At 46.5% G+C, this 25716-nt stretch overlaps 2 protein-coding genes across 2 annotated transcripts in view; one reads left to right on the forward strand and one right to left on the reverse strand.

The window, feature by feature from the left end:
• Window positions 1-25716, reverse strand: part of LOC138287475 (rho crystallin-like) — a 383283-nt gene that overhangs the window by 278791 nt on the left and 78776 nt on the right. The gene's annotated exons all lie outside the window — the stretch shown is intronic.
• The window catches only part of LOC138288486 (3-alpha-hydroxysteroid dehydrogenase-like), a 31779-nt gene continuing 30561 nt past the window's right edge, over window positions 24499-25716 (forward strand). Inside the window, exon 1 of the mRNA XM_069230041.1 lies at window positions 24499-24613. Coding sequence (XP_069086142.1) covers window positions 24527-24613 — 87 coding nt within the window. The 5' untranslated portion in view covers window positions 24499-24526. The remainder of the gene's footprint in view (window positions 24614-25716) is intronic.

Genomic DNA, 25716 nt, shown 5'->3' on the forward strand with positions numbered 1-25716 from the left:
CAAGCTCCTTCTGGACTCTCTACAAAACCGAATGCAACAAGTAAAACTACTCAACTCAACCTCACCCACATCATTAATTAGCAGAGGAGTCCCTCAAGGATCTGTCCTCTCGCCCACACTCTTTAACATCTACATGGACCCTCTTACCACCATTCTCGCTCGAGCCAATATCCCCTTCCATCTCTATGCTGACGACACACAACTTTATATTGAAATATCCTCTTTAGAAGATATCCACCGTCTGAACAACACCCTCAAAGAAGCCCACTGTTGGCTTTCCCATAACCATCTCAAAATAAACCAAGATAAGACGGAAATACTGCTCCTTTCGAAATCGAACCAGCTCCATCAGTTGCAAGAATGGCTAAAATCCATCGACGCTCTCAAATGTATTCTCACCCCTTCGAGCACAGTCAAGTCTCTGGGAATCACTCTGGACTCCAACCTGACTATGCAGGACCACATCAAGAAGAACGGTAACAACGCTTTCCACAGCCTTAAACGTCTGCACAAAATCAAATCCTTCATTCCCCATGATGATCTCAAACAGGCCACACAAGCACTGGTACTCTCAAGACTAGACTATGGGATCTCCATCCTTACCGGCACGGCCAAATCCCAACTTGCCCCTATGAGGTCCACTCTTCACGCAGCTGCCAGACTGGTGACGGGAATTAAAAAATATGACCACATCTCCCTGGCCCTAATGAGTCTTAAATGGCTCCCGATTGAGGCCCGTTGCTCGTTCCGCACTGCCTGCCTAACAGACAAAGCCCTTCACACTGGGAAACCACAATACCTCTTGAAAGCAGGTCAAACAAGATCACTAAAAATCTCAAACACCTTCCTCCTCCTCCTGCCAAAATCCAAGAAGCAAAAAACTCGGTCATGCTCCTTTTCAAACAATGCGCCGAGAATCTAGAACTCCATACCTATCCACATCAGATCTAACCCTTCCCATCAGATCTTCAAAAAGCTACTTAAAGAATACCTCCTAAACCAACCTCCACGCCAAAAAGAATCTCTCACCCCCCACCCCACCACTGCTGGATCGCTATCTTCTTGTCCAGGAGAACCCTACTGTATAACCGGTCTGTAATGTGATTCTTATGTTTTTCATGTGTTTATTATCTATACTGTTGTAAAGCAGTCTGATACCCTCGGGGTCTTGCCAGTGCTATAGAAAACTTTCAAAATATATAAAAAATAAACACCTTGCCCTCCCAAGTGGGTCAAGAGCATTCCACCTTATTTCGGTTCCTCACTTCTTTATCTAGCGGTTTCCCAAGTCAGCCTCCACATAGTGTGCCACTTTACTCGCAGGGGACCACCCAGAGTATCTGAAGTTAAATATGTTCCCTTGGACTAACATATCAGAAAAAGCTGTCTCATGCCTGTTCGCCTGGGACATTTGGGGGGGTCGTTACGACCCTGGCGACCGGCGGTAAGCTGGCGGTAACACCGCCAACAGGCTGGCGGTGTTCCGCCAGCTATTATGACCGTGGCGCAATAGCCACGGCCATACCGCCGGCCCCTCCAACATGCCGCCAGGCTTCCGCCTGGCGGTCATAATCCCCAGGGCAGCGGGATTATGAGTCCCTGACCGCCAGCCTGTCCGTGGCGGTAAACACCGCCATGGAAAGGCTGGCGGTAAGGGGACTTGGGGTGCCCCTGGGGGCCCCTGCACTGCCCATGCACTTGGCATGGGCAGTGCAGGGGCCCCCAGGCATAGCCCCGTCGCGCATTTCACTGGCCGAATTTCGGGCAGTGAAATGCACGACGGGTGCTACTGCACCTGCTGCACATCAGCATTGCCGCCGGCTCTATTACGAACCGGCAGCAATGTTGATGTGAGTGTTACCGTCCGCTGGCCCAGCGGAAAAGTCATAATAGGGAGCCAGGAATACCGCTGGCAATGGCAGTATTCTGGCTCCCGCAGCCTCTGCGGTCTTTTTGAAAGACCGCTGAGGTTGTATTGAGGCCCTTGGTGTTGGGAGCTGGTCTCCATTGCCTCCCCACATCATAGCCATCATCTGAACCTCCCTATGACTCACCATCAACAGACGCATTGTCCGGTGCATTGGGTTGTCTGGGTCTTGTGGTGTAGGCAAGGTCATAGAAATTCTGTCGTCCTGGGTCTCGTGCAACCATGAGGGAAAAGCCTTCTTAAGCCTGTCATAAGCATATGCCTCTGTGGGCTGCTCCCCAGCTTTAACCTTGGCTTCAGTCTGTCCCTCCTGCCTTTGCGCTATGAGGTTTCACTAGAGGAACTGGGGTTCTCCCTCTAGGGGAGAGGTTGACGCTGGCCAGCAACCAGGAGAAGGAGCTGCCTCCCAAAAGGCTTTAGGGCCCTGGTGACTGCCCTCTGCAGAGAGGTGTCTACCACCTCAGAAATATCATCCTCCCAAGGGAAGAATTCCTTCTCTTCTACAGGATGTTCCATGGCCCTTCCCAATATAATGACCAAATGTCCTGAGCAGAAATCATTTATGAAGGAAGGAGAGTGGCTACACTGAGCTTGGGACATGGACCCTTAATGTCATTATGGGCAGCAGTATAGTAAAATGGGTCTGCAGGGTGTTCCACTACTAAGCAGCAGCTTGATTACCAACACAGACCCCTGATTCAGGGCATAGACTGCAGAATAACTGAAAGCACTTGAAAGAGATCAGCTTCAACAGGTCTCCAGTGGTTCCGCACGTGTAACTACAAAGTAAGTTCAGCCATGAAGAATGGAGGCGACCAAGGATTCACATAGCTGCCAAGTTTTAAGACTTGTTATGTGTGATATTTGTGTGTTTACAGCATGCCTATGTGTGACATTTCGTTGCCTCATGTGTGACACTGCTAGTCACACCATAGTGAGTAGAACCAAGCAATTACACTTTGCTTCATTATGCAAATAAATAAACGGAACATGTACTGTGAGGAATAGCTGTGAGAGCTTACATTTGTTTACTTGGGCATGTAGAGCTGCAGCACACAAACATGTTTATGCTTATTGATGCTAACAAAAAAATGTGATGACATGCACATGGGATTGTTCTCAAATGGTTCTACAAAAAATGAGCAAGGGTCGAATACAGCCCTGTCACTTGGGAAGGAAAGGAGGATATGTCGATTAGAGTGTCTGAAGAATACACTTTCCCTATTTCAAATACACGCCACAAAACAGTGGATTCCCCAGCCTAAATCTGAGAGACTCTCTCCTACACAAAATCCAGGTATTCATTCAGAAAACGGCAACAGTTCTTTTCTTGATATATGTGACCTTCATCCACTCTACTAGCGGCATGATTCATCATCCAGTCCACCCCAGCCCCTACAAGCCAGGGTCAACTCCTTTCTAAACTTCTTTAGTTTTTCTCTTGGTAGCTTCGACTCTGTTGGAAATGTGTCTACCACAAAGCCCAGAAACGGAGTATCTCGACTCGGGTCAAGGAGGATTTATTTTTGTTTATAACAAAACCCAGATATTCCAATAAGTCTACAGTCATTTGTGCATGACATAAGACAACATTCTTGTGTTGGCTCATAATTAGAATTCGTTTAGGTAAATTATCAGTCTCACTCACCTCATCCGTCACCAGGCTGCTACTGGACAAAGAACCTTTGTAAAGCACTAAGGTGCTGAAGAAAGGTCAAATGGAAGACTGTTGAATTGCCACAGTTTTCCCACCAATCTGAAGTGTTGTTGCCTTTGCTGAGGAAGCCAAACGGGTATAGTCAAGTAAGCGTTTTTTAGATCTAGTCTCATTAACCAGTCCTCTTTTCTTAAGACGTCTTTTAACAGGTAAATTCCCTCCATTTTGAAGTGATGATATACTAACTACGCGTGTAAATATTTTAGGTTTATTACTGGCTGCATGCCTTTGTCTTTATATTCAACCAAGAAAATATTGCTGATGAAACCTAGACCCCCATCAGTGGTTTCCTGGATGGCCCCTTTGGCCAACAAGTCCTGTACCTCTTGAGTTACCAACTTTGAATCATTGGCCAAAAATGTAATTTCTTGAGGAATGTTTGTCTGAACTGGGGTATCTATAAAGTCTAATTTGTATCCCCTGACCCCAGGGTGCTGTATTTCTAGTCTCCAATGCCCACAAAATCATCATTCCCGATGGTTACAGCATCCTAAGGAGGGACCGGCCCTGCCGCCAGGTGGAGGGCTTGCCATCGTACAAGTCCTCACCACGTGTTAAGGCCGTCCAAGAAGATCACTGCACCACCATGGAACACCTTCACTTCCTGGTCCACTCCAACCGCAACTACTTCTTCCACCGCACCCTGGTGTACAGGCCAACCATCCCCTGCCCAGCTTTCATAGATGACATTGTAGAAATCACTACCCACCAGGCCCTGGCGTCAGTCAACTACCTCCTCCTCAGCGACCTGAACTTCCACCTCGAGGACCCCACTGACCCAAACACCACCGCTCTACTCGACAACCTCGCCACCCTCAGCCTCAGACAGCTAGTCTATGCACCCACACACATCGCAGGACACACTCACTGGACCCCATCTTCACCTCAAGCAACTGGATCACCATGAAGACCATCTCCACCCCAGACTGGACTGACCACCGCTGCATACACTTCACAATCACCGCACCCAGCGGCCACACCCACACCTCCAAGACCCCCCACAGGAAATGGAACAAAATCACCAACGAGCAACTCACCTCATCGCTTGCCAAATCCCTCCCTCCCCCCTCTGAGGACGCCAAGAGAGCAGCGCGCAACCTCAACACATGGATCACCAAATGCACCGACACTCTAGCCCCTCTCCGGCTGACATCAGCCAAACGCGTACCTAAGAAGGCCGGTTCACCACCGAACTCCAAGAATCAAAGCGTACCCGCAGACATTAAGAGAACAAAATGGAGGAACAGCCAATCCACTGAAGACCTCACATCATTCAGAGCCGCAACCACCGCCCACCGATGAAAAATCGAGAACGCAAGGAAGGACGCACTTCGGGAGCGCATCAACTCCTCTGTACACAACTCGAAGGAACTCTTCTCAGTCATCAACAAGTTCCCCCCTCCGAATCCACCAGCATCCCCTGTCACAGGACCTCTGCAACAAACTCGCCTCCTTTTTCCACCACAAGAACCAGGACATCTATTACAGCTTTCTGTCACCTGGTACCGGACCTGCGACCGACCCACCCACCTGCTCCACGACCGGTCCACGCTCACCACAGAGGAAACAGTCAACATCATGAACAGCACCCACCCTGGAGCCACCTCGTACTCCTGCCCGCACCACATATACATTAGAGCCAGAGCATCCATCGCTCCAAGCTTTGTAACACTATCAACTGCTCCATCAGCACGGGCACCTTCCCTGAGGACTGGAAACACGCCGAAATACGCCCTCTCTTGAAGAAACGTTTGGCCGACCCATTAGAACTAAAGAATTTCCAGGCCATCTAGCTGCTACCCTACCCCACCAAAGTACTAGAGAAAGCCATCAACAAACAACTACGGAATTTCATCAAGGCCAACAACTCCCTTGACAGCTCCCAGTGCAGCTTCCGCAGCAATCACAGCATGGAGACAGCGCTCCTGACAGCCACCGACGACATCCAATTACTCCTAGACCGCGGCCATACAGCAGCACTCATACTCTTCTCAGCAGCTTTCGACACGGTCTCCCACAGCACTCTGCGCACCAGACTCCATGACATAGGAATTAGTGGAAGAGCCCTGGAATGGATCCACTTCTTCTTCTCCGGGAGGACGCAGAGGGTCAGACTCCCGCCCTACACCTTCAGACCCACAGGAGTCAACTGCGGAGTCCCCCAAGGATCCTCACTGAGTCCCACACTGTTCAACATATACATGGCCCTTCTTGCTGCCAACGTCAGAAGCCACGGTATCAACATTGTGTCATATGCCGATGACACACAACTCATCATTTCCCTCACCGAAGACCCGGACACGACCAAAAGGAACTTTCACGCAGGAATGGAAGCCATCACCACCTGGAGGAGGGAAAGCTGCCTCAAGCTCAACTCCCGACAAGATGGAGCTTAATCTTTGGAAACGCCAGCTCAGCTTGGGATGACTCATGGTAGCCCACATCCCTCAGCGCGCCCCCGTGCCGACTGAGCACACCCTCAACTTAGGAATCATCCTTGACTCCTCCCTATCCATGACCCACCAGGTAAACTCTGTCACCTCCTACTGCTGGCACACACTCCGCAACTCTGGAAGATCTTCAGATGGATCCCAGCAGACTTTCGTAGGACAGTCACCCACGCCTTAGTCACAAGCTAGCTCGACTACGGCAATGCCCTCTACGCCGGCACCTCAACTAAGAACATCAAAAAACTTCAACTCACCCAGAGCGCCGCTGCCAGACTCATTCTGAACCTCCCTCTCTGAGAACACATCTCCCAACACCTGAGGACCCTCCACTGGCTACCGGTCGAGAAGCGAATCACCTTCAAGCTTCTCACCCACATGTACAAGGCCATACACAATGCAGGACCAGCCTACCTGAACCACTGCGCCTCCTTCCACATCCCCGCCAGATCCCTCCGCTCTGCACAGATGGCCCTGGCCACCGTCCCTTGCATCTGCAAAACCACAGCGGGAGGACGATCTTTTACCCACACTGCAGTGAAGAGCTATAACAACCTTCCCCAGCACCTCAGACAACCTCCCCCTGCACCTCAGACAAAGCTTGTCGCTCACCATCTTCAGGAAGAACCTCAAGATGTGGCTCTTCGAATGAGGTCCCTCCCCCTCCCCAGCGCCTTGAGACCCTCACGGGTGAGTAGCCGTGCTTTACAAATACTGATTGATTGATTGATTGACAAAACTGGGCTACTCTACCTCCCACCTTTACAGGGGTATTACAAAGGTCTTGTGGGAATTAGCACAGCTAATTACTCCACATATTACATCATTGATGACACCTTCTGTGACATCATTGATATTATTATTGCAACAATTGCAATAAAAGTATCTATGAGAAAACTGTGCATGGCAGGAGCACAAATTATAGTTACATGTGGGTGTGCGTTATAGTTACTTGCGTTAACCATAACTATAACTGCTGAGTTTCTGTGGTTTTGTGTGAGCAAATTCAGTACCTAACTATAACGTTCCTGTAGCCTTTGTTTTTAAAATTAAATATATATATATATATATATATATATATATATATATATATATATATATATATATATATATATATATATATATATATAATAGTTAGCTTTATGTATTACCCACACAAAACCATGGAAATCCAGCAGTTAGAGTTATATTTATAGTTATACTTATGTTAAGAAACTAAAACTTGTGGCCTAAAATTAACAGCATGAGTTATAGTCTCTTCAGATACGTATAACTATAACAGCTGAATTTCTATGGTTTTGTGTGAGTGAAATGTAAACCTAACTATATTGTCCCTATAACCTTTGTTTTTTCAGTGAATATCTATGGTTCTTTTAATGTGAAGTAATATATAATTACTGTATGTTAATACAACCACAGCCGTGCATGCACGCAACCCCACACTGCTCACGGTATGGTGTGTGAGTGGATGTATTTTTTTTCATTGTGCTTCCGATCCATGGATCCATTGTGAAGTTACAGTGGAGGTCGCACTGAGCGCATCAGTGGATCCGCTGACCGGGCCAAACAAAAAATGTGGGGTGCTTTAGGGACCCCTCCATGTGTCCTGTGTGGTAGGGACCTCTTATATGTTTTTATACTTCATTTTTTCCCTCCCCCCGCCCAAGCAACAAACTAAATGGCAGCCACAACTTTTCTTTCAGGTGGTGGCCACCCAATCACAGCCTTGCTTTTCCCCTTGATCTGCGGATCCCCCACAAGTGAATCCACGAAGGACCTGCATCCATATACATGTATATTTATTTTTCCTTTATTATCTCCAAAATTAGTGGATGGATTTACACCAAATCACAAAAATAAATCTTTCTGGACCAAGATCTAGCTTTCTGCCAAACTTGGTGTAATTCCATTCAGCGGTTCGGGCTGTAGTCATGTTCAAAATCCCTATGGGAAATTGCATGGGGAAAACATGTTTTGGTACCCCCCTTTTTTCAGGCCCCCTGCCGACGAATCATCCTAAAACTTTCCAGACAGACGCTGAATTGATTATCATCAGTGGTGTCATCAGTGACGTCACTCACCACGTCATGAGTGATATGATATGTGAGGTCATAACCAGTGCATTGCGGGCGTGTAAATTATAGTTAGCTCAGGTTAATATAAATGCTGAAATTCTATGGTTTTTTGTGTGGAAAATCTGAATCTAACTATAACGTCCATGTAACCCTTGTTTTTTTCAGTGCATTATGAAGATTTTTTTAACTCTCCTAACTATATCTCTGCAATGTTTGTTTTTTCAGTAATTTTCTACAGATTTTAAATGCTATTTCCTAACAATATAGTCCATGTAACCTTTGGTTTTTAGTGAATTTCACTGTTTTGTTTATATAAATTGTACTGCAATTTGACCCATATGTTCAATTGTAGGAGAGTGCCCTTTTTGTATGGCCACACCCCACATTTTGCTCCAATGCAGATGGTTATGACTCTGAAAGTGCACTGGAGCCTGCGGCCCATGTCCCAGGCCCCGTGCTCTCTCCCTAAATCTGATATGTGTGAATTGGTAACCCCAATTGGCAAGGACTTTAACCCCCTTATGAGTCCCTAGTATATAGTACCAGTGGCACCCAGGGCATTAGTGTTAAAGGGGTCACCAGGGCCTGAAGCACTGTTTGTGCCACCCTGAATGACCCAAGTAAACTACTGACAGTAGACTGACCTGCCATTGCAGACTGCAGAAGCAGTACAAACTGCTCAAACTCAACATTGCGCTCACCATGTGTGGCAAAGTCAATGCACTATTTTTCATATATGCCAATCACTCTGAAGGAAGGCCTACTGAGCCCAGGAGGCAGGGTTCATTATATTAAAGGTGTGGACATGTAAGTGCAAGCTTATATGTCCCTAAAATGGTCATTAAAGGCTACTATAAGTGATAGATGGTCCATAGAATAACATGGGCTGGCACCCGGCAAACCTGAGGTTGGCAGCTCCATTATGGTACCACCTAAATATGTTGTGTTTGTTATCAAACAATGTGCTTCATCACCCCTGACACAAATCTCTTGTCAAGGACAATTTAGAATGCACCCAGGTGGCTACCTTAGAAGTTGCCCACCGGGTTGCCCCAGCATTTCCTGTGCTCTGGTTGCCAGCCTGTCACAGGAACCTGAACCCATGCTAGGAGGTGCAAACTCTCCCAGGAGTCAGAAAGAAAGGTCTGGATGGGAAGGAAGTCACATCTCTCTCCCTGACAGGGTGGCTAGTGAAGTGGCACATCAAGGCGGTGACCTTGAAAGGCTGCACCACCTGTATATGCAACCAGGCTGCCTCTCAAAGGAGGAAACTGCCCTCCCTTTCCCCAAAGCGCATTTTCACCAAGGAAGGTGGGAAAATTAGGTATTCAAGAGGTGTGCACCCCCAGGCAGCTATCCACAGCTCTAGGGTGGGCTACCGGTCTGTACAGCTAAGGAAGTTTTCTGACATTTTTAAAAGTGGTAGAGGGTTCTGGGTAGAAAAGGTGACCCACACCCCTGGATGTGGTCTTCTCAGTGGTGGACTAGCCGCTGAGGCTAGCAGCCCATGGGCCTCTTGCACTACACTCCTAAGACCCATACAACTAGGATTTAAGGGCTACCCCTGACACCAGAACCTCAGTTCTGATCTGATTTGCAGTAAAGGGCACAAGAAGTGTGCCTCTTCCTGGACCAAAGCTCGGTGCCCCCAGACAGTGAGACCCCTTTGAGAGCCAATGGCATTGGCTGGCTCCCCTGAACTAGTGGCACTGGTTCCCTGCACACCACAGATAAAAACAACACACCAGAACCAAAGAATTGCTGGCCATCGAGACTACTGAGGGATGGCCAGAAGTAGATGGTTCAGTGCATAGTGGGAAAACGTAGTCCTGACCGCCACGAAGTTTCAGGCTGCTACTATGTTCCCCTGGACCTCTGGACTGTGCTTATCATTGCCAAGGCTTGTTGGTCGCCAGTCTGTCAACCACCACCTTTACTCAACGCTGCACCTCGAGGGAACTCGGCAAAACCTTCATCCGATGTCAGCAGTGGCTTTGTTTTTTGACTTATTGCACCCTTTTCTAAACCAGCACTGTGTAAGCAGTAAAATCAGCTCTACTGCAGCTCCTGCTTCAGCACCAAGGACAGCAAGGACAACTCTGCACCCAGGCTTCTTGGGCCAGCTAAAATTTAAATGATTCTTGTGGCTTGGTCCTGGGACCCACATCACCTTTACCCTTCTTGGGTTCCACACAACTCAACCTGCAAGTGACTGATTGTCACTGGTGCTTTTTCTCATTGACCACAATAATAAAGTTTTGCATTGATTTAATATTGTTTCTAAAATCCATAACTATGGTTATACTTATCTAATTCACTTTATTTTGGTGTCTAAAATAATATAAAAATCTGCTTTATTTCTATAATTTGGTGTCTGGTTTCTTTTGAGTCCTGTCAATTACTTATTGTCATTGTTACTCTGACTCTAGTAAAGCCTGACTGCTCTTCGCCACTCTACCAGGATTCAGCTAAGGATTTATTATTGTCATTCCAAGGACGATCTTTGGGGTATAGTGAGAGTATTGCGTGGCTGACCCTAACCAGCATCACAACATAATACTCAACCTTTCTACATCACAGAGCCACACAACCACTTACCCATTATCACAGCCATTCACACACACAAACCCACTAATAGACCCACTCATAAACTTACACACCTATGCACAGACTCACACAGCTACTCATACACCCTCACAGACGCATTCACACACACCAACTCATAGACCTATTCACACACAGACACCCACTCACAAGCTCATTCACACACTTGCACACCCACTCGCAGACCATTTCACACACTCACAGACCCACTCACTTATTTATACTCAAACACCCACTTACCCACTCACAGACCCCTTCAAAAACTCAGACACACACTAGCACAGCCTTTTACACAGACACACACTACTACACCCACTTACAGACCCACACAGCAACTCATACACTCACAAACCCATTCACACACTCACTCACAGACCCCTAAAACTACTACCACACCCACTCACAGACCTACACAGCCACTCACACACTCATACACCATTCACACATAAACCCACTCACAGAGCCAAAAAAACACTGCTATACCACTCACATTCCCAAACAGCCACTTACGCAGTCACTCACACACCCATTGACAGACTTACTCAGACCTACTGTAGGAGGTTGGCTCTCTATTTAGTGTATAAAAAAGATGTGCACTATGCAGAGAGTCCAAGCAACCCCACCTTGGTATCGAGAGGTAAAATGCAGACCACCTAATGCTCTGTTTTTGTGGTAGTTTAGGTGAGCAGTTAGGCTTATCTAGGAGATCTGCTAAGCATTTGTTGTACTCACATTATCAATAAATGTGGCCACACACTCAAAAGAATAATTTGAGACCAATTTACAAAAATACTTCAGATTTTTATACCATTTTAGGACTAAGATCATCAAAATCAGGTAAGTTTAGAAAAAATAGTATTTTTGTGCATAATTACACATCATAGGAATCAAGGGGAAAAAAATTAAAATGCATATAAAATCAGGCGATGCTCTCACAAGTGTCACCTTCTATTTTTAGGTTGCGGTCATCAAGATGTCCTGTGGGCCAGCCAGAGATGTTTGTGCGGTTCTCGGTTCAAGCGAGAGCAATGGCTGAAAGTCTTGGGGCTGGTGCAGAATGGAGATGGGGACCACTTGGAAACACACCGCACAGGTTGACTTAAAGGTAAGTCCAGTGGGTCCCTTAGGAGTGTAGAGGGTGCAAGGGATTAGGACCCTTAGAGCGCAGCTGGTTTTCTGATTCAGGGGTCAGGGTCGTGCGTCAAGGAGTCTTTGGAGCCAGGCACAGGTCACTTTGAGGGTGGATTGCAGGTCAGCAGGGTCACCCTTGGGGGTGGTTCTTAGGTGCCCTGAAGTCCCTCGACTGGTGCTTGCTTCTGGTCCTCAGAGAGTCCGGAGTGAGCTTTTCTTCTGGGTGTTCGATGTTGAGGGATCCAGTATCCCAGGCTATGGCACGTCTCAGCCACTGTAGGTTGCAGTGCCACCAAACTTGGCACACTGGTAGGGTTTGTCCTCCCAGTCTGTCGGGTGGAATTTGGCTGGGCTGTTGTGACCGGTTCATTGGTCAGCGGCCGGTCAGTGAACTGGTTTTCACTGGTTTCTTGCCTGCAGAATGCAGGGAGTGATTCCTTCTCTCAGAGGGAGGTTCTTGGCAACTATCAGAATCCTGGAGGCCCTCTGGGGTGACTTAGAGTCCGTCCGATATCCAACTGACCCCTCAGCAGCGACTCCTGGGTACAGCAGGTATGGTTTGGTGCCTTTTTCTTCTTACAGCAGGACTTCTGTTCTCGAGCCTTGGATCTTCTTTGTCGCTGGTCTTCTTGTGTCCTTTGAATCTGGTCTTCAGGTCTAGGGATACCCACTAAATACTGTATTTAGGAGGCATTAAGGGGAGTACATGGTAGTGGCCAATGGGCCACCTACCTTAGTGCGGCTACACCCACTATGTGACCACTTCCTGTGGGAAGGGGGGTCACATTCCTAACTCCGATAGGCTATTTTTCTGCCACCTAAGATGGAGGAAAATTTTATGGAGTGGTCACCCTGCCTGCCACACCTGTGGGGTGGTGCAGGCTGAGGGGGGGGGGGGCACTCCTCCTACTCTGACTAAGTTTTCCCCACCAGTTGTCCCACTCAAAGTCAGGGAAAAACCATTGGGCAGCCGTCTGCTGCTAGCAGCAGAGTCAGAGGTCAGATTTAAAGCTGACTGCACGGCCTGGGTGCCTGCCTGATGGAGACGGTGTAACACCTTCACGCAGGAAAGGCTTTGTGTTCTGCCTCCTGAGAGCAGAGGCTCTCACCCTAAGAGTCCAGACTTCTGTCTGGTGGTGGCAGGCTGTTAAAAACCAGTCAGCAACCATGCCAGGGACGTTGGGTTGTGCAGGGGGCACCTCTAAGGTGCCCTTTGGGTACATTTTATAATAAATCCAACATTGGCATCAATGTGGGCTTATTATTTTGAGTTGTTTGATACCAAACAACCCAGTATTCAGAGAGGCCATCATATAGCCGGGGAACTCGTAATGACCAGTGTCCAGCACATGCATTTGCTATGGCTCCCCTGTACACTTACTATGTCTTAACGTTTTGCAAAGACACAGTAGGGGCATATTTGTTTGTGCAAACATATGCCCTCATATGCATTATAGTGCACCCTGCCTTAGGGCTGTAAGGCCTGCCAGAGGAGTGACTTACCTATAGTGCATGCAGTGTTAGTGGCCAGGGTACTCTTTCTCAGTGCCATGTTGAGTTTGCAACTTTTAAATACACCTTGTCAGGCACTTGCAATGGCAGTCTGCATGAGGCTGGTGTGGGGCCTCTCAGAGTGGTACATTTGGTGCTGCAGCTCTGGGGGGCCCTTTTCAGTACCCATGCCCTAGGTACTAGAGGTACCATTTACTAGAGACTTACAAGGGTGGCTGATGTACAGTTTTGAGGAAAGAGTTCTGGTCCCTGGGAACCTGTTTAGCAAGGGCACAGGGCACTTACAATTTGAAACCACATCATTTTCCATGCAAAATGTGGGAGTCTACCATGTCAAAAGAGACCCTTTTTCACACCCATTCATACTCACACACCCATTCACACTCACATACCCACTCACAACCCCATTTACACAGAAACACACCTGGGCAAACACCCACTCACACACCCATCCACACACACACCTACTCACAGTCCCACACAGCCACTTGCACACCCATTCACACACTCACACATCCACTCACAGACCCACACAGCCACTCACACACCCATTTACAGTCGCACAAATCCACTTACACACCACTTACACATCCACCCACAGACTTGCACAGCCCCACACAGCCCCACGCATACACACACATTCACAGACTCATTCACACACTTACACACCTAACACTCACCAGTTCACACATACACAACCACTCACAGACCCACAAAACTACTAAGACTCCCACTCACAAACCCACACAGCCACTCACACATCCACTCACATGCCCATTTACACACTCACACACCCACTCACAGACCCGAACAGCTACTCACACACCCTCACACACATTCACACACTGAGACAGCCACTCACAGACCCATTCTCACACACACACACTCACAGACCCATTCACACACTCACTCATAGACCATTAAAAACACCACTAACACATCCATTCACACACCAACTCATACATCTATTGACACACACATGCAAAACCACCATCACGCCCACTCACAGACCACACAGCCACACACACCCATCAACACACACACACACACACACACTCACAGACCAACACAGCTCACACAGACACACATTCAAAGATCCATTCACACCCATTTACACACTGACACCCCCTCACAGAACCACAAAGCTACTCAACACAAACCCATTCACACACTCACACGCCCACTCACAGACCCATTACACACTTTCACACCCATTCACACACACCCACAGACCCAAAACAAAAAACATAGTACCACATCCACTCACAGACCCACACACCCACACTCACACCACTCATATACCCATGCACTCACACACCCACTCAGACACTCACACACCCACTCACACATCTCTTCACATACACACTCACAGACCCACACAGCAACTCACACACCCACTCACAGGCCCATTCAAACACTCACAGATCCACTCACAGACCCACACAGCTACTCACACACTGATTCACACTGACACACCCATTCAAACACTCACAAAACCACTCACACACACACAGCTACTCACAGACCCACACGACCACTATCACATCACCTCACAGACCAACACAGCCACTCATACATCTACTTAAAGACCCATTCCCACTTCTGTTCACACACTCACACAACCACTCACACATCCATTCACACACTCACACTCACTCACAAACCCACACAGTCAGCCAGTCACACACTCACAACCAGAAAACATTCACACACACATACTCACACACACACATTCAAACATTCGCACACCCGCTTGCATACCCACAAAACACTACCATCCCACTCATAGACCGGCAAAGGCACATACACACCCATTCACACACACATACACCTGATCACAGACCCACACAGCCAATGACACACCTAGTCAAAGATCTATTCAAACACACACGCACTCACAGACCTATTCACACACATGCACACATCCACTCACAGACCCATTCACACACCAGCACACCCACTCAAATACCCATTCACACACTCACATACCTACTCACCCACCCACTCACAGATCCATTAGCTTACTCAGACACCCACTCAGACACCCATTCACACACACACTAACTGACCCACAAAACAACTACTATATCCACTCACAGACCCACACAGCCACTCACACACCCACACACACATGAATTCACACACTCACCCACCCAGAGACCCACACAGCCACTCACTCACCCGCAGACCCATTCACACACTTACACATCCATTAACAGACCAATTCAAACACTCACACACCCACTCACACACTCATTCACATACTCACACACCAGCTTAGAGACCTAAAAACTACCATACCCACTTAGAGGCCCACACAAGCACCCACACAGACACTCATACACCCAATGACCCACTCACACACCCATTCACACTCACACACCCACTCACAGACTCGTTGGCACTCACTCACACACCCACTCACACACCCATTCACAGTCTCACACAGCCACTCACACACCGATTCACACATACAGACATTCACTCACAGACCCACATGGCCACTCACACACCCACTCATGCACCCACTCATACACCTATACACACACACATGCTCACAGACCGATTCACACCCTCACACACACACTCACTTACCCATTCACACACTCACGCTTAGACCCACAAAACCATTACCACCCCCACTCACAGACTCACACAGCCACTCACTCACCCACAGACTCATTTACACATTTACATACCCACTAACAGACCCATTTACACACTCACACACTCACTCACAGACCCCAAAAACACTACCATACCCACTCACAGTCCCACACAGCCATTCACACACACCTATTCACATACACATATCCACTCACAAACCCATTCAAACACCGTCACACACCAGGTAACACTCACACACTCGCTCACAGACCCAGTCACACATCCACTTACACACCCACTCACACATTCATTCACCCACTCACACACCCACCCACAGACCCACATGACCACTCAGACACCCTGTAACACACCTATACACACACACATACACTCTTTCACACACTCACACACCCACTCTCAGACCCACAAAACCACTACCACATCGACACACAGATCCACACAGCCAATCACACACCATTCACAGATCCATTTGCACACTCAGGCACCCTCTCACACACCCATTCACACACACACCAACTCAGACACATAACACCACTACCTAACATTCATTAAAAAAGTTCACACACACTCATTCTTTCACACACATGCACGCACGCACATCCATTAACAACACTCATAACATTCAAACATGCACACACGCACCAAACATTCATTTTAAAACATCACACACACTCAGTCTTTCACACACGCACGCACATCCATTAACACTCATAACATTCAAACATGCACGCATGCACCAAACATTCATTTTAAAACATCACACACACTTTCCTTCAGCCTTGAGGTCCCAGGAGGGTTGGGACTGCTGCCTTCCCTCATTGGCTAATCTCAGCCTCGTCACAGAGTGGGATGGGGTCAGTGAGATTGCTGACCCCCACCCCACTCTGTGACGAAGTGTCACTGATTGACACTCGCCCTGGGCGCTACAGGGCTTACACCTGAAGCGCCCAGGTCGAAGTCAATGGGTGATGCTTTCCTCGTCACCCACAGGAGGGCCTTGAGGAACCTTTGCTGGGCCAAGGAGGTCACACCCATAGGAGCTGTGACCTCCTCAGCCCAGCAAAGTTCAGCTCAGGCAGCCAGGAGTCTGCGCAAATTGTGCATGTCTCACTCCTGGCTGTCTGACCTGAAAATGAAGAGTGTCTGTCAGGCTGACCTTTGTTCAGCCTGACAGACATTCTTCATGAAGGGCAAAAGGTGGTAAGGGCAATAAGGGAGGAGGATGGTGTGACTTGCCACTTCACTGTATATCAACCCCAGACCAAAGCATTTGCGGAACAATTGAACAAGACACTTAAAAGCATGATGGGAACTCTACCCGAGAACCTCAAACAGAAACAGAATCTCCTTTTGCCAAGTCTCATCTACTCCTACAAATAAATCTTACAAAAGAGAGTAGGGTTCGTCCTCTTTTAAGTTCTGTTTAGGCCTCCTGTCCAGGGTTCCTTGATTTTGGTCAGAGAGGACTAACAAGGTACTCCTGAATCCATTAACCAAGATGTGGGGCCCTATATCCTGGGCCTCAGAAACAAAACTGACAGCTCAGTTCATCGGCAAAGCTAAAACAACTGAGGCATGTTGAGAGTTCATGAAGGAATGGTACGGCCACAAGGTGACAATAGCTAGGTACCAGGTAGACACCAGGGCAGTTGTGAGGCATAGGTGCTGAAGCCAATTTGCCTTTGAGCTTTGGAGAAGAGATGGAGTGGCTTCACAAGGTGGTCAGGAAGATCCCTGATGTTAATTTCCTGATTGACACTGGTGCCATTCTGGAACCCCAACAGTAGTTCCTCATGAATGAGTTTAAGCCAGACCTCTGAAGAGTTTACACAGCCAGAATTCTGGCAATGACCGAAGATGTCAAGGAGAAAATGAGCCTATCCCAGATCTATTGCTCAGAAAAGAAAAGAAGACTTGGTAGACTTGTTCCTGACCTGTCTGCTAAGCAGATGGAGTGCAGAGAGGTATTGAGACAGTTTCTTCACTGTATAACTTCAAAGATACAAGAGGTTCCCATTCTCTTCTTGAGTAGACCAGGACCCCCTACCATGGGGTGAGGTTGAAAGTTATGCAGGGAATGGCTTTGATCAAGGCTTTGATTTGATGAAAGGATCTCTAGCTACCTACAGATCCTATTTGTAAGTTCAGGCTGAGATTGGCATCCCATACACTCCCAGGTTGCATACTTTGGTATCATGGCAACACACTGCCAAAGAAGGTAGGGGGTAGATAGCTGTGTATGGTTTTAAGGAGATGTGCTGGGCTAAGACCATGATTTCTGACCTTTGAAACTGTTGTGTGCCATCCGTAACTCAATGCTTTTGAGGCCTTTGCCTGTGGCTTCAAATTTGTTGGAAGGCTTGTGACTCTGAGGTAGTTGGGTGTCATTCACACAGGCGTGGAAGTGTAGGTGTAGAAGCAGAATAGGGCCATTTGGGGTTTCATGTGGATTCTAAAGAGGGGTATGTAAAGGAAAGTCTTTTGGGACTCTTAGGTCAAGGAAATAGATTCTCCCATCCTCTCACTCTGTGTACACTCTTCAAGGAAAGCCTTGGGTTGACATGTTGGCCACAGTTTGGGGTACAACGAGTAGGATCATGTTGCCTACAGTGTTGAATGTAGATAAAAAATCAAGAGACAAAACACTGAGCGGCCCTCATCCAGTATCTTGATTAAATCATCCTAAATGTTTTTGTGCTGTCTCTGCACTGTGTTTCAGCTTGACAAGGATATTTGCTAAGAATATCATGCCGGTCAATATGCTGCAGGAGTTTGCTAGTGACTATGGGCCAGATGTAGGAAACGTTTAGCGAGTCGCAAACGGCAAAAATTGCCGTTTGCGACTCGCTAAACACGTTTCCAAATGCAGAAATGCATATTGCGAGTCGGTACCGACTCGCAATATGCATTTCAGAATCGCAAATAGGAAGGGGTGTTCCCTTCCTATTTGCAAGTCTGAGTGGTATGCAATACCATTTGCGACCGCGTACGCGGTCGCAAATGGTATCGCAGTTACCATCCACTTCAAGTGGATGGTAACCCACTCGCAAATTGGAAGGGGTCCCCATGGGACCCCTTCCACTTTGTGAATGGACGCAAAAATATTTTTTCAGGGCAGGGAGTGGTCCAAAGGACCACTCCCTGCCCTGAAAAAATACCGAAACTAAAGGTTTCGTTTTTTTTTTAAGTGCAGCTCGTTTTCCTTTGAGGAAAACGGGCTACACTTAAAAAAAAAAAAACTGCTTTATTGAAAGCAGTCACGAACATGGAGGTCTGCTGACGACAGCAGGCCTCCATGTTTGCGAGTGCCTATACTCGCTATGGGGCCGCAATTTGCGACCCACCTCATGAATATTCATGAGGTGGGTCATTGCGACCCCATAGCGAGTCGCAGTCGGTGTTTGAGACACCGTACTGCATACCAATTTGCGACTTGCAAATTGCGAGTCGCAAGGACTCGCAATTTGCAAGTCGCAAATTGGCGTTTTGCTACATCTGGCCCTACCTACCTTTGAGTTCTAAGGCAGACCAGTGACAGTGTTGTAATGTGATGCATGTTATTATGTTTCTATTTAAGCTTGTAGTCATGAGGTCATACTGTTTTTTGTTAAGGATGTATGGAATGTGAGCCCAAGGTTCAGTCAGCGATGGGACAATCAGTTGCTGCCTGACTCCTGGATGCTCTGGATGTGTAACAAGTCATGGGCACTCATTCTTGAAATTAAAGACTTACCTTCATCCTCACTTTGGCTCGAGGCCCTCTCAGTTCATGTTGGTCATGAGGGAAATGATGGATAAGTTATTTGGTATTATGCAGGGTGTGCAAGCCTACCAGGATGACATTCTAATTTTTGCCAAGGATATGGAAACCAATAACAATACCTGGTAGAGTCCAAACAGTTACAATATTTATGTTATGTAATAAGGTACAATTTATGATACACCAGGCCAGGTTTAAGAGAAAATGACAGTGTGTGTCGCTGCGCCAAATTTGGAAGTATCGCTGCACTGTGATTTTAAAAATGCAGGGATGCGCTGTATTTACTAGAATATGGTGCACCCCTGTGTTTCCTCTTGCGCCAATGCTAAATATGCTGCTGTGCGCCAATGCAGCAACCCTCGCACCAAAGTGCAAGGGTGGCTGCGTTGAGGGGGAAATTGTTTTTGTGCAGGAAGGAGCACATTCCTGCACAAAAACAATCTTAAATGATGATTTGCTCTTTCTATGTGTGCTGCAAAATGCAGCACACATGGAAAGAGCAAAAAACAAGGAAAAGTCAAAGCTTGTTGCGCCATGCTAATGCCATCCCTAGGGTGGCGTTAGATTTTGGCGCTGCCTTAGGTTTACGAAAATGTGTAAATCTGGGGCAGTGTCAAAATGCTATGGGTGTTGCTGTGGGCGTCTATTGCACACCCCTTCCACGCAAAGTGTTGCGTGTGAAGGGGCCGTATTTACCAAATGGCGTTAAGCCACAAAAAGTGGCTTAACGCCACCTTGTAAATACGGTGCAGTGCATAGCGCCAGCGGAGCGTCAAAAAGTGACACTCCAGTACTGCTAGGGGCTCTTAAACATGCCCCATAATTTGTTCTTTGTTCAGTTTTTTTCCTTTTTCTGTTACGTTTCCTTTTCTTCTTTTGTTTACTGATAAGAGGGAAGGTATTGGAAGGTGATGCATGTTGTTATGTTTTTAATTAAGCTTGTAGTCATGAGGTCATTCCGTTCTTTGTTAAGGATGTATGGAATATGAGCCCAGGGTTCGGTCAGCGACAGTTGAATCAGTTGCTGCGAGTCTCTTTGATGCTCCGGATGTGCCACAAGTTGTGGGCACTCATTCTAGAAGTTAATGACTTACTTTCATCCTCATTTTAGCTCGAGCCCCTCTAATTACAGACAGGGGGATTTTAGAATCTGTGAGGTCTAGAGTGAATTTATATGGACTAGGGTGACGAAGGTGTGATTGAAAGTGAAAGAGATTTTACCGTCTGTGAGGCTGTTAATAATTCTGGTCACATTATTGGCTCCTAGGTCTTCATAGGAAGCTAGAGTGGCAGCCTTATTACTACGGGAGTCCCCTGCATCTTTTCCAGGTTTGAGGTCCTTTTGGAGGGGATGTACATAGTCGGTGTGAACTTGACTGTATCAGCATTGGTTTGTGATGTCATAGTCCATGGTTGCAGAGTCTGTCATCATAGCGCTGAAAGTTGTGTTGACTTTTTACAGTTTTTCTAATGAAGAAAGTTGTGGTGGAGTTGTACAATTCCAGATTTAGGATACGACTGAGGCCGTGCACTGAAGGTCTACCAACATCTGAACTACCCTTGGGTGCTGCCTTGTTTCTGCCCTCTAAAAGCTGCTAGGCTCATTTCCATGTGCGAGCAGCTGCTGTGAACCCCGCCTTACATCCCCGGATGCTGCTCTACCCCCAGCCGAGTGCTGTTTAATTATTAGAGGATAATGGGCCTGATTACAACTTTGGAGGAGGTGTTAATCCGTCCCAAAAGTGACGGTAAAGTGACGGATATACCACCAGCCGTATTACAAGTTCATTATATCCTATGGAACTCGTAATACGGCTGGTGGTATATCCGTCCCATTTGGGACGGATTAACACCTCCTCCAAAGTTGTAATCAGGCCCAATATGTTTTAAATATTTAATAAAGACGCATGACTACATTATCCATCCTTTTTACTTATATTTATATTTTTGTGAGGTTTGGAAATACTTTTATTGATGGTTCATTTATTTTTTAACAATTAGCATTATTCCACTTATGAAATTTTCTATGAAGTAGTTAAAAAGTCATAACATCAACTTCCTGGGACCTTAGGGCCATATGTACGAACACAGTTTCCCATAGAGACAGGATGGGTAAAACCCTTTGATGCATATGGCCCTTAGTTCTCACTACTACGAACATTTAAAACTTTAGAGCTAGAAAAGGTATAAAAATCCCCTAAAGCCAGTATTTTTCCGTTTTATTTATACATACTTCAGATAGTAAATTTCAGAAGCAAACACTTTACGATACTTCAACTGTTGCCCTTATGACACCTGGCCAATAATAAAAAAAGTGATGAAAGACAGAAAAGCCACGTTAAAAGTGTATTCATACTTTTCATGTAAAGTTCTACTTGAAAAGGAAGTCCGGGCATTTGCGGAATCCTAAATCGTGAACAGACGACCGGTATTTTTTCTAGGAAAGGTGGCAACCCGACCTAATTGCAGGGATATTCAGTTTATTTTTAAAGTGAATGGTTGTCACTGTGCTCTAGGCCCAGCCAGGGCCAGCTGCTGTCGCACGAGGTTTCCATTGTGATGCATTGCATTGCTGATGCTGATGTCGTGACGTTGCGGGCCTATATTGCTGCCCCGTCGGGCTAGGGTGGGTCAGACGGGCTTGTGGCAGCTGCCGTGAAGGGTGTGAGCGGCTCGTGCAGGAAGCTGGGAGCGTGGCCGGCGTAGCACCCGCGGACATTGAAAGCAAAGACGGACTCCTAAAGAGGTAAGTTAGAGTTTCTAAACTTACTGGTACTTTACGGTCTCTCCCCAGCTTACCTCGGCAGTTACTTTAAGCGACGGTACTGTTACAGTGACACATTGGGTTGTTTTCCCAGCCGAGCTTAAGCTCATTAAAACAAACCAGTTAGTTCTGACTCAGTGGTCAATGAACCAAAGAAATGTATGCCAGCATATTCCTCGACATCTTAATGACCACAAGCCCAAGAAAACTCACAAAGCATCAGCCCTTGATGCCAGAGGGACTGAATATATTTGCCTTGGATACTTTTCCTCAAGTCTTGAAAAGCCTTAATTCCTACCAACGAACACAGAGAAACCACACAACGTAACTGAAGTGATTTTACAATTATACGCTGTTTCCAAGGGGACACTTGAAATGTCTCCATGGACGGAGTTGAAGCGAGCAACAGCCCTTGTGGCGATTAAGGCCTTATAGGTTCCCATTTCCCCAGATTACGGTACGCAATAATTTTCAAATAAATATCAGACTTAGGTATTATGAAACAATTCTTAAGGGTTCCTTGACTAAATAACAATAGACAGAAACCTTCTGCCTTCCAAACGGTTTGGCTTGAGTATTCTCTTTAGGCATGGACTGAACACTGCCGGGTTGTGTAGGACATCTGGGAAAGGTAGTGATCAGAGGGCGCTGGTCTGTAGCGGAGCCCTGGCTCCACGTAAACCTGTTGGAGCTGTGGGCCACCTTCCTGGTGCTGAAGGTCTTCCTGTCATCCACCCGGGGAAGATGGAAAACAGCACTACCACATGTTACCGCTACAAGGATAGAGTGAGATTCTGAGTCATGTGCCAAGAGGCTCTGCACCTCTGGAGTTGGCTGGAGGGGTCAGTGCATTTTCCTGATGATAAACCACCTGGTGGGATCTTTAAATGACAGGGCTGATAGTTTTGGCCACAAAGTCTGTCAGATCACAAATGGTGGACACACCCTGAGGTGTTGCACTTCATCTTCCGACAGTGGTGGGGGCGGGGGGAAGTACCCTGACTGGATCTTTTCTCTACCTTGAGAATGGGCAGTGTCAAAGCTTCTGCAGGTTGTTCCCAAGAATGCTCTTTCTAGGAGACACATTCACACCAGACTGCAGCACGGGACTCCTGGGAGCTCTTCTGCTTCGGATTGGGTCATCTGAATGCTCATCTGTCCCTCTACTGGAGTTGCTAAACATGTATGTACATCTCTAGTGGCAGTCAATTAATTTCAGCCACCTCCTTCCTCCAGAAAATTACAAACTGCCCGCTCCCCATAAAAATAGGTGCACAAATCATAATAAAATCTTAGACTCAGTTCTCAATGGATTAGGTTAGGCTAGCAATTACAAAAACATTAAAGTTTAAGAAATAGCTGGCAATCACAAATGTTCATAAACATAAAAGAGCGACTTCAGGAAATTAATTATTTACAATGGTTGTAATGATTTGATTAACGTTATTCATTTTGCTAGATGAAATAAGCTTCTTAAAAAGAAATGTACCCTTTTAACATAAATATTTTTTTACATTTAGTTGATCCCTGCACCGATGAGTCTGCAGGATCTTTTTAATAATTTGTCACTTAATATCGCACAAGCCAGAGCCAGATATCACCATTTATCCTCATTTGGATGGAGATATTGTCCAGTTTTGGAGGATGTACGTCAGAATATTGAGGACCGAAATATAGTCCTACAAAAATATTGTGGTCATTCTGTTAAAAAATGCAACTGCAGTCTAAATATTTATTGCCAAGATTTGTTGTATTTAATTTTTTTCTAAACTTTTCATTGACTTAATTTGTGCTTGCCTATTTGCATTTCTTTGGATTGGTAGGATACGCTCGATTGGTTTTGGTTTTCAGGAAACTATTAGATCTGACATGTGTCTGCCTCGGCTCTTTCACTGCACGAAATTACCAGTTTTTAATTGTTTTTCAAAGCTCGAAGTGGACCAAAGTCTGCCAGAGAAACCATGGCGCTCACCAAGGACTCAGTCATCAAGCTGAATGATGGGAACCAGATTCCAGTCCTGGGCTTAGGCACCCTGGCCCCACATAATGTAGGTACACCTTTTCATTATATCCTTTTTTAAATTAATTTGATGTTCCTTATATTAAGCAGTGTATGTATCATTGCTAAATAAGGATAGAGAAACAGTTGGGTGCCTGTCCAATCACATTCCTGTGACCCTTAGTCCAATCTGCTCACCTGCATTTGTATAAAAAGGAGGTGCGTTCAAGCACGTGTTGCAAATTTGCCTCTCTTCCTCAAAGTTTAGTCCTCTGCAGTAGTAGTCACACTGGCTATACGTGTGAGGTATGAAGGCCATGGGCCCGCCTAATGGTGTTCACTATGAGGTCACTGCCAAGGACCTCACTGAGGTATACTGCCAACGTATAGAAAGATGCAGCGACAGGTAAAGATTCTGATGATATAACCCTATGGAGTACCATGGCTGTTAGACTAGGTACACCTACAGAAACAACAAGATAACGCATACTTCAACTCAGATTCTATAAGGAAAAATGTACTATTGATAAAACTAATATATATATAAACAAGCATTGGCAAAACTGATGGGTCTCTGAAATGAAAACTATTGGCTTTGTCAATGTTTTTTGTGTGTAAGATAGCCACCATGGCCATCTTTGAAAGCATTTATAATATTGGAACGTATCCATTCAACGATTGCCATTGTGTATCCGTGCTCGCATCTTTGAATGGGTTTGTACAAATGCAGACCCATTTCTTGATGCATGTGCCACATTCCTGCTCATATGCTGTTGTGGGCAGCCATCTTCAGATGGGTAAAAATGAATAAAGATTGATATCTGCCAACAGCGTGTCATTCGCAAACAAGTTTAATAAAAAAAAATTAGGTTTGTAGCAAATAGTTTCCCCATAATGTTCTATAACTAAAAGTTTCTCCCTCTGATGTCTGCTGCCCCCCGCCAGAAAAATTACTGTACCCACCACAAGTTGTTTTTGTTCACCAGCATTGAATGAAGGATTAGTCTCTGTTGCTTCCCTCACTAAAGGATTAGGAATAGACTCTGTGGCTGGAATTGCACTGCCCGGTGTGCCAAGAACCTGGTGTAACACATCTGCATGCACTAGGTCAGCCCTGATATGAGGAGGACCCGCTGCCTGCTTCTAAAAGCC

The sequence above is a fragment of the Pleurodeles waltl genome, chromosome 4_1 (assembly GCF_031143425.1).
Source record: "Pleurodeles waltl isolate 20211129_DDA chromosome 4_1, aPleWal1.hap1.20221129, whole genome shotgun sequence".
NCBI lineage: Eukaryota > Metazoa > Chordata > Amphibia > Caudata > Salamandridae > Pleurodeles > Pleurodeles waltl.